Consider the following 10,571-nt stretch of genomic DNA (forward strand, 5'->3'; position numbering starts at 1 on the left):
ATATTGAAGACGAAATAGATGAAATTTTAGAGGAAAATAGTGATGACGGAATGGAAGCAATGGAAGAACAAGGAAAAAGACCAATTCCGGAAGATTTATCCGCCGAAGAAATAGAAAAGTTACGCCAAAAATATTATAGATAATTTAGATATTAATACGATTTTACAATAGAGATCTAATTCAAACAGAATCCTTCCTAGAAGGTGGCTGCGTAGATTGGATTTTCATTTAATATCTTTGTAATAAATGTACAACGTATGAAATTTAAATAAATATAACGGCTATTCGCCTAATTTTATTTTAAAATTTGTCTTTTGTTTGTTGCAATTATGAAAAAAAAAAATTAATACAAAACTTTATAAAGTTAGAAAATTTTTTAACTTCTTAAACTTATTAAAAATATTATATTAACTTAAACTTAACATATATTTTTTTAAGTTAAAATTTTAAATTTTTTAAGATATATTAAAACTTAAACTTATTAAAAAAAGTTAATAAATTATATAAATTATATAAGTTAATCTATATATAAAACTTACATATTAATGCCGTTAAGTTAAACTTATATATTAATGCCATTAAGTAATATATATAATTTAAATTAAAATTTAAAACTTAAAACAAACACTGTAGCAGTACATTATATTCCGGTGTCGCTCCGATCCGATTCGATTCCATACCGGTAGTCAGCGGACCGGTCCGAACAAGGAAAAAATTTTGATATTTCGGTTCCGGTAACACCGGTTCCGACGACGTAAAACGAAAAGGAAGCTCCGATATCGATTCCGGATCCGGTCAAACTGGTCCAACAATACCGGTTTCGGTCCGTTGCCTATCCTACTGTAGATTGAGATAATTATACTATAATGTTGTGTGTAAAATTAATTTATAAAAGTGGTGAAGATTTACAATATTTATATGAGTTGGCTTGATTTCATGATCGCTCTAAATCGTAGAGCTTAGATCTTGTTGAGTTGTGAGTTTTTCTTTTTAGAATTAAAGCTATGCAGATTTTTTATGCAGATCATTTTTGTTGTTTCATTGTAATTTTTTCAATCGATTTTTACGCACGGCTAAAGCAATTGAAACAAACGGCATGAATATCTATTTCTTTTTTTAATTAAATATTATTAATTTTTTAATATATAAATAATTTATAATAATTAATTAAGAATGATATACTAAAATTATGAAGCAACTGGTGAAGTAGACATGTCGAAGCCAGTGCGTCTATTATATAGAAAAGAAAAGAAAAGTGGAACACCAAATAATATGTTTAACTAAAATCTTAGAATCCAATTTAAAATTAAAATTATAAAATTTTACATTTTACACAAATAAAAAGTACATTTCTCCAAATACACAATTGTATGCCTTTGTTTTTTTTTTTTATTTCAACCAACTGTTTGCCCATTGAGAAGATGGGTGGAACCAATGTGGAGCCCTAATATTTCTGTTGTGAACTCTGAACTCTCAAACAAAGTACAATTTGTGCTAACAAGATCACAGAAAGCTATCTTTGAGTGAGGATCACATACGGTAGCCATGGCGGAGTATGAAAGCAACGGAGAAGACATAAACAATTACACCGATTATTACAAGGTACTACAATTCTCTCTCTGTCTCTCTCTTTTTTGAATACCTAGAATGTCGGCTTTCGCCTTCTTTTTCTGAATGAATCAATCGAGCTATGTAACCTGTAGATTCCATGACTAAGTGCTTGATGAGGTGTGGGCAAAACCCTGGAGATATCACAGGCTTGAATCTCCACTACAAACACTCACTAATGCCTCAACTTTTCTAGAGAACAACATAATCAAAGGCTAGTTTTATTGTAGATTAGTGGACGCAAGCTTATTTTCTCATAGCAGGTTGCTGGTAGGTTAGTCAAGGCAACTTGTTTATCCAAAAAGGGGGAGGGGGGAAGAGATTGTTTATCAATATGATTTTATCTCAGATTAGATGGTCTAGACTAATGCCAAAAAAATGGCCAACTATGGTTAATCAAAGTTGTGTAGCTCAAAATAAAAATAGAATCTTAAACAAATTGAATTCATATGGAAAAATACCAAAAAATGAAAATGATTCTCAACTCTATTCATTATCAAACCCAAACGATAATCTTAAAAAATGTTGTAGATATGATTTTTATCATATAAATCCATATAAATCGATTAATTATGAAAATAAAAGTGACTCATTTTCTAGATTACCCTTTCAAGTAAATAAGAACTTCAAAAATTCTTGTAATTCACCCAACACAACCTTTTTGATATGCCCGACAATCTTCATATCAATAATTATCTACGTAACGGCAATACTCTATATATAGAAAGTAATCTCGATAGTAAGTATTTTGATTGGAAAAATTATCCATTTTTAATTGAAAGAGTAAATAGTCGCCCACGGAAACCTTTTTAATTGCAAAATTTAGGATAATACAATAAAGGACAAAATAAGGATTTTGTATAAAAATACATTTTTTTATATTTTCATTTCGAAAACTAAAAAGTTCAGTTATCTACTCAAAAAAGATATGTAAATTATCTTAGGGCGACCCTGAGTATAATTCTGGATTATACAGAAATGATTTCCGTGTAAGAACCATAAATGTACTAGCAGAGTGGAGGTTTCTAACTGCGTATGCAGTTTATGTGAAAACAGTTCAATTTTAACTAGTATGATTTCACCTCAATATAATTCCTTTTACGTCTATCTCAACACACACACACACACACACACACATACATGTATTTCCTTTTCCATCCTTAGTTTTATATTCATATATGTCGTCTAGTTTCCTTCAATTGCTTATCTTTTTAATTTGTGTACCCTTCCAGCATAGTTCTCGTGAGTACGAAAAAGATAGGGACTCATCAAGAAGCAGGGAAAAGGACAGGGTGAAAGGGCGTGACCGTGACCGTGACCGTGACCGGGACCGGGACAGGGATGGAAACAGAGACCGGTACCGGGGTAGGGAAAGAGACAAAGACAAGGACAAGGACAGGGAGAGAGAGAAAGAGCGTGATAGTCATCACAGGGATCGTAGTGACAGAAGGGAGAGGGAGAGGACCAGAGATAGAGATGATGATGACCGTCATCGAACTCGAGATTATGACCAGTAAGAGCTATAGCACTTTTAAATTTTAGCATTTATATTGCTTTGTGATTTCAATTTGGCTTCATGTTACTGTTATGAGGCGGATTCAGACTTGAGGATCATTTAAAATGATCTTTAAATTTCAAATTATTAATGTTCAAAAAAAAAAAGAAATTTCAAATTATTGTTGAGTGGTAGTGGAAGCATGCTTCATTTTGAGTTTGATATTCATATGATTTTGCTTGAAAGGCATAAAGATCATGACAAAGATAGAGAGAGTCGGCATAGACTTAGGTCTCGCTCAAAGGGTAGATCTGAGCATAGATCAAGGTCTCGATCGCGTTCTCGATCCAAGAGGTTAGTTGGCTGCGCATGTATCTTCTCACTGGAGCATTTCCATGTTATATTCTCTCTTTTTGGTTCCATATATTCACTTAAGACAAGTTTTTTCTATTTGAACTTCAGTTTATAGTTGGCTCTACCCTGTAAATACTAATTTACTGTAAAGTTGTCAAACTTATATAGGGGTCATTGATCTGTCAGTCTGGAATGAAATGGCAAATATCCAATCCTTACATAGAAGTGCACTAAAATGTTACATGGAGATTTTCTTATTTTAACCTTTTGCTTTATGTGATTTAATATTTGATTACAGAAAAGATTGTTTATTACAAAAACTTTAATTGATCTGAGATTCTTTCTCTATTTCCGAAGATGAATTGGCCCAAAAGTTTCCTTTTCTCCTTTGGGCTTTGGTTATGAGTTCCTTTCTCTTTTGGTTATTAGTTCCCTTCTGTCACTGTGTAGTTTACCCGGTTGAAAGATACTTATGTTTGATGCTTTTGAGATCACACTACGTAATTTATGTGGCTTTGGTTTCTTTATTCATTATATATATAGTCTGCTTGTGCTGATTTTTTGTTTCTTGGATAATTGGATAATACTGGCATACATCTATACATCTCACTAAGGACTTGTAAAAATCTTTGAGAGACTAGCATATTCAGGTTACGGTATTTGGATAAGCTGGTGATGGTTATAGCATATATCAATGGGATTTGCATTAGACAAATTGAAGGGGAGCCTTGGAGTAACTGGTAAAGTTGCTGCCATGTGACTGGGAGGTCATGGGTTCAAGCCTTGGAAACAACCTCTGGCAGAAATACAAGACAAGGCTGCGTACAGTACACCCTTGTGATGGGCCCTTCCCCGGATCCTGCGCATAGCGGGAGCTTTAGTGCACCGGGCTGCCCTTTTTTTTTATTTGCATCAGACAAATTGCCTGAACAGTTGCATTGTAACATAGTTCGATTTTTATTCTCACAGCCTGCATTGATTGATCTCTTGCCTTTTTTTAAGGTCAAATGACATGCTTTCCCTGTATTTTACATCTATCTACTTCTGGAACATATTTGCAACTGCTATGTGTCTTGTAATAACGCTGCTATTTCTGAAATTGTAATAGACACAACTGGTCACATTATTGTAAATGATCATCTAGAAGTGATTCGTTTTCCTTTCCGTGGCTGGAGCGAAGTACTTTCCCACGCTCTTGTCCTGTCAGGCCACACTCCACATTAAAATGGTGGGATTTAGTGGTATTTATCTACTGAAACACAAGAAACTTGGTCGTACATTTTCCTGGTCACCCTATTGGCCCTGTTAAGGAACTGACAAATTTTACCTTGTGTTATACTGCTTTCTTAAAATTCTTTTATGTATATCCCAAGAACTAAGTGGGTGACCAATGTTATCTGGATCGTTAAATGTTATATTAGCAGTAAGGTTTTAGTCACTTTACTGTTATTAATTTGTATTTTTTCAGCAAAAGGATCAGTGGTTTTGATATGGCACCTCCTACCACTGCAATATTACCTGGTGATACAGCTGCTGCAGGTACTTGTTTCATCATTAAGGTTACAACTGAAATTATGTTGATAACTGCTCCATTTTTCTTCAACATAGTGTGGAAGTTCATATCAAAATGCATGGTTACGTTTTGGTAAGCTATTGGTTCTTTAACTTCCACCTGTATTAGTATTGAGTCATGGAATAGATTGGTTGTTTTGTTTCCTTTATTGTTTACTTGGTTAAGTAATTCCGTAACTGAGGGTTTTTGGTTTCTTGTTTTGTTTGGTGTTTGTTTGTCTGTTTTGTATGTCTTGTCTTATGTTCTAAGAAGGCAATGTTGGGCTACTTGCCCCACTGTGCTGACAATGGGTGTGAGCCGACTTCTGTAGCTTTTATGTACAAGGAAGAACCAATACAGGTCTTGTTCATCTTCATCTAGGAATTGCCTGTTTGGTAGCTGCAAATATTTTCCGAATACACTGTAAAATTTCCACTCCTAATATTATTTTACTTAGATTTTTGAGTACAAAATTATTATTTTTAAAATCATTTTAAAAGGTAATTATTCATGTAAATACTCACTCTGGTATTGTTTGAAGTATGTCATCATGTATTTTCAACTGTATCTTGGTTATCTTTGCAGGTCAAGTTCCTGGGACCAACCCAACAATTCCTGGAATGCTTCCTAACATGTTTCCTTTAGCATCGGGCCAGGTATTGTCAATACTCCCTTTTCAGTTGTATGGATTCAATGCTTTTTTCAAGATTCTCATATATTTTTTCTCTGTTGGGGTTGTGGCAGTATGGAGCTCTTCCTCTTATGCCAGTCCAGGCAATGACACAGCAGGTTCGTAATTTGTTAGTAAGCTCATTGTGTGTATGAGTTCCTCTTTTTATCTTTAGAATTTCCTAACTTGTGTTATCAGGCCACTAGGCATGCTCGACGAGTATATGTTGGTGGACTTCCTGCTACTGCAAACGAACAGGTATTAGACCATGCTTCACCAATCTCATGAAGTAATTGGTCTCTTTGACATTTCTACATAACCTTTATTTTAAAAAAATGAACTACATGAACAATTTCCTGTATTTATTGCATAGTAGTTTTAGCTGTCTCTAGTTTTTTCATCTTTCTTCCCCTTCAAATATGAGGTATCATGGGGTAAGAATTACTTTAGTCCAAATTTGGGATTTCTTGTGGCTTGACTTTGGCTGTTCAAAATTTGGTCACTCAAATCTGGGAAGTTCCCTTGTTTATTTTCACGTTTTGATAGCTTTCAGAGTCACTTCAATATTTTTATTTTAGTTTAATACTTCTCGCATTTTATGGATGTAAAATTTAGTAAACCAGCTTTTCCATCATTACAACTTAGTTTCATCTGTTTTAAAGTCTACATAGTATGACATCAGTGGTAATACTTTTCTTACTGTCGCTGCTTTGAAAATCTTTCCGAGGTATTTCACCTTTTTCTACCTTATTCTCTATGTAAAAATATTATGTGGTAATGTTCTTAATGCTGCTCAAGGACTATCCGAGTTCTATTGATAAAGAATTAGTGTTTTGAAATTTAACAATTTTCTAGTAAAATATCTTAGAACCATTCTCCTTTCTTGTCCCATTATTATCATTTCTAATGTGAATTAAATGTTTGCTTTTTGGAAGATATCCCTTGAAATCACCCTCTGTCAAGAGAATTTTTGTTGCATCTAGTTTCATTTCTTATATGACATTTTTAGTATTTTTTTCCCAACAACTTTCAACTTTGTATCGTTTTCTTTTGTCTATTTTAGTAGTATCAAAATAAAAGCTTGTCTTCCCTTGTTCTGAAGATGATAATATGTTTGTCACTACTATCAATAATTCTGATAATTATAACTTGTGTTATCGCACATTATCAGAAGGATTACTATACTAACATTTTGCTCTTCATGGTTAAAGTTGATTCTTTGTGACCTATCTTTGACATTGTTCTCATACATATTTGTCTTGACACACTGATTCACATACAGTCTGTTGCAATCTTCTTTAGTCATGTTATGTCTGCAATTGGAGGAAATACAGCTGGTCCAGGTTAGTTTAAAATTTGTCTTCTTTGTCATAGAAGTACAACTTAGTTTACCTTTCTAATGTTCAAAGAATCAAAGTATTATGGGAATTTTCAGGTGATGCTGTTGTCAATGTCTATATAAACTATGAGAAGAAGTTTGCTTTTGTTGAAATGAGATCTGTTGAGGAAGCTAGTAATGCGATGGCATTGGATGGCATCATATTTGAGGTACCTGAATGTGTAAAAGCTGATCAAGTAGTTATGAAGTTTTAAAGAAGATATAATTTTTACCTCTTATAGTCACAGTTGATTTATCCATTGGGGAGGAAGCAAAGATGGAAAATTTTAGTTTTAGGGATATGTAACTATTCTCTGGCCCTTTGGGTCTTGTTTAGTCCAAGAAAATTTTGGGCACAATACTTTTCATCCCCTTCCCATTATAAGAGCTGGATATCCTCAGACCTGTTTATTTTCTTTTGTTATTTTGTTATTCATTTATTATCATTACTTTACTGGAGCTTATGCGATGTTATTGGAGTATCATTTTTTCCTGTTGCATCAATATCAAATGCATGTCCTTACTTCAACTGACTGCTCTGTGCTTCTCTGGGTGTGTTCTTTTTTGTCCAGGGTGCACCTTGTAAGGTCAGAAGACCCAGTGATTACAACCCGTCTCTGGCTGCTACTCTTGGTCCTAGCCAACCAAACCCAAATCTCAACCTGGCAGCTGTTGGATTGTCCCCAGGTTCTGCAGGAGGGCTTGAAGGCCCTGATCGTATTTTTGTTGGTGGTTTGCCCTACTATTTCACAGAAGCACAGATTAGAGAGCTGTTAGAGTCTTTTGGTCCACTTAGAGGATTTGATTTGGTCAAAGATAGAGAAACTGGGAACTCAAAAGGCTATGCCTTCTGTGTCTATCAGGATGTTTCCGTTACTGATATTGCTTGTGCAGCTCTCAATGGGATTAAGATGGGTGATAAAACCCTTACTGTTAGGCGTGCTAACCAAGGTACAACACAACCTAAACCTGAGCAAGAGAGTGTACTGTTGTATGCACAGCAACAGATAGCTTTGCAGGTGATACATTTCGTGCTCTCTAATTTTATTTTCAATTCCTATAGGGATTTGATCTCTTAGCAACGATTTGGCTGCTCACTGCTCAATGCGTGTTTGCTTTTTGCAGAGACTTATGTTACAACCTGGTGCATTAGCTACAAAGGTCTTGTGCTTAACACAAGTTGTTGAGGTAGATGAGCTCAGTAATGATGATGACTACCAAGATATTTTGGAAGACATGAGAACTGAATGTGGGAAGTTTGGTGGGTAGTTATAAGATCTTTTTCCCCTTGTTGTGGCTTAACATATGGTAACAATACTTATTAAAAATATTCCACTCTGATGTATATATATGTTTTGCAGGTTTACTGGTGAATGTTGTTATTCCACGTCCAAATCCTAATGGTGAGCATGCACCAGGGGTTGGAAAGGTAAGAACTATTTATATATCTGCGAATATTTCCGGCTGGATCGTTCGAAGTTTATAAGTTGTTATGTTATAAAGGGAAGTGATACAACTTGGATCTAACGTTCTTTGCACATTAAAATGGCTTATAATTTTTATGTAGTGGCTTTTCAGTACGACTAGCTATAACTTCCTCAAATGATGGCTGTTTTCAGCCAGTTAAAAGAAGGGATCCAATCTGTTGAATTGATTCTTTCTTGGTGGCTTGTTTCTCACTTCTATAATGTGGAACTACTACATCATTTATGTGTACCTTTCAGGTATTTTTGGAGTATGGAGATGTCGACACTGCCAGCAAAGCTCGGCAAAGTTTGAATGGAAGAAAATTTGGTGGCAACCAAGTTGTAGCTGTCTTCTATTCAGAAAACAAGTTCTACGTGGGGGACTATGATGGTTAGTTGTATCACTAAGGCATCAGAAGTGCTCAGCAAGACTTGTGACATGGGGATTGTTCGATGGATTAAAGAAATTAGCGTCTTGGACTAGTGCTAGAAGTATAGCTCGTTTCTGTTTTCCTTTTTCCTTCTTTTTTTTTTACTCTAAATTATATCATCCATTTAGGTTGAATTTATGTGTTGCTGGTGGTAGATAGGTTTGATAGTTTTTCAACATTAACACATGGTGCTTGTCTAAACAGTGTTACAATTGATGCAAGTACGTACTCAGGTCTTCGTAGCATCTTATTTTTTCGCTAGTGAATATCCTGAACATTCTTGCTTTTCACTTATTTAAGTAGCAGATACTATCTTCTAGTGTTTATGTTAACAGCGGCTAAGTCCTGCTCCTCAAAACCCGTGGTCACCCTGCCATTGCAGTAGAAATCTTGGGTATGCAATAATATGAATTTAGCTCATGTTAGCTGTACATGATATTTTCTGGAACTTTTTGACCTTCAAAACTGTAGGTCAATGCCACTGGGTTCTATCACTGTTTTATTAGTTGACATAGTCCGGAAGAAACTTGATGAGGGAGATCTGGAAAGAGTTCAATGATTTTGTTAATTTATGTTTGAACAACAAAGCTTGGAGGAGATGATTGATGCAGATTAACGTCAAAGTTAATTGATTGGTGAACGAGAAAATGACAAAAATGGTCCCTTATGTTTGAGAGTATTTAAAAAATATTCCCTCAATTATGCATTAACAGTTTTGGACTTTTAATTTTGTCAAAAGTTAACGGATGCTATCTGTTAGATTGGCCGAAAATTTGAAAATAAATGACTCATTTATGCCTAATTTTTTTTTACGAAAGTGATAGTAAACAACAGGATATAGACTATAGCAGAAATTATACCTCGCAAAACTGTACTAGACTCTAGAAGTACATTAAAATCAACAAAGATTATGAGGACAAAGGTGTACATTTAGAGTATTAACAAAAATATTAAGAATAAAATAATATTAAGGATAAAATAATAAAATACTTAATCTACATCTACATGTATAACATATTAATATTAATATTAATATATTAAAAATATGAAGATACTTAGAAAAATAATTTGAACTTTTTACCTTTCATTAAAAAAACTCCCCTTTAGATTAAATACCTTTTCTCCTTTTTCTTCCAATTAGTTATCTCAAAATTTTCCAACTTTTCCCAACTTTGCCTTCTATTGGTTTGTAAGACAAACTTCGCACAAAGCCTCCATCTTCGATTGTCTCTCCCTTGGGTCATGGTTGTACTGCTTCATGTAATCTGTACACTGTACTGCTTCATGTAATTTGAACACCGTCGGATCATTCTCACTAACTTATTTTTATCATCATTGGAAAATTGGAGTTCTTTAATCTTTAGTATTGTTCTTATTGCTTATTTTCAATGAGTTATAATTTATTTCAATTAGTGAATCCTATTAGATTTTCTAGTGTTTGTGTTCAATGATACTTCAATGTTTTTTAAATCCGTTATTAGTTTATTTTGGCTCACTGCTTTGTAGGAACAACATGGATGAACGAGGCAAAATCTTACTAAATTTTTTCTTAATTCTTGCTTGATTAGGAATCTGCTTATATATGTAATATAAGTGTAAAAAGTGTTCACTTCAATG

At 34.1% G+C, this 10,571-nt stretch overlaps 1 protein-coding gene across 5 annotated transcripts; it reads left to right on the top strand.

Moving 5' to 3' along the window:
* The first annotated feature begins 1,373 nt into the window (after positions 1-1,373).
* On the top strand, positions 1,374-9,199 carry LOC107858504 (splicing factor U2af large subunit B). 5 transcript variants are annotated; one of them, XM_047406332.1, is made up of 13 exons: positions 1,374-1,602; positions 2,841-3,121; positions 3,350-3,457; positions 4,926-4,996; positions 5,595-5,665; positions 5,754-5,798; positions 5,878-5,937; positions 6,962-7,022; positions 7,115-7,227; positions 7,630-8,076; positions 8,183-8,318; positions 8,419-8,486; positions 8,782-9,199. In XM_047406332.1, the coding sequence occupies exons 1-13, from the start codon at positions 1,546-1,548 to the stop codon at positions 8,917-8,919; spliced, it is 1,656 nt and encodes a 551-aa protein (XP_047262288.1). In that variant the 5' UTR covers positions 1,374-1,545; the 3' UTR covers positions 8,920-9,199. The 5 variants fall into 5 exon arrangements, with proteins under 5 accessions (XP_047262288.1, XP_047262289.1, XP_047262290.1 ...); XM_047406334.1 differs by lacking the exon at positions 1,374-1,602 and adding an exon at positions 5,283-5,369 and having other exon boundaries at positions 3,079-3,121; XM_047406333.1 differs by lacking the exon at positions 3,350-3,457.
* The last annotated feature ends 1,372 nt before the right edge of the window (positions 9,200-10,571 follow it).

This window comes from Capsicum annuum, chromosome 2, assembly GCF_002878395.1.
Source record: "Capsicum annuum cultivar UCD-10X-F1 chromosome 2, UCD10Xv1.1, whole genome shotgun sequence".
NCBI classification, from domain to species: Eukaryota; Viridiplantae; Streptophyta; class Magnoliopsida; order Solanales; family Solanaceae; genus Capsicum; species Capsicum annuum.

Excerpts from the sequence above, each read along its gene's own strand:
- LOC107858504 (XM_047406332.1), top strand. The coding sequence starts at position 1,546 with ATGGCGGAGTATGAAAGCAACGGAGAAGACATAAACAATTACACCGAT. Across the intron at positions 3,122-3,349 it reads CGAACTCGAGATTATGACCA|GCATAAAGATCATGACAAAG; the intron begins GTAAGAGCTATA and ends TTTGCTTGAAAG. Across the intron at positions 7,228-7,629 it reads TGGATGGCATCATATTTGAG|GGTGCACCTTGTAAGGTCAG; the intron begins GTACCTGAATGT and ends TTTTTTGTCCAG.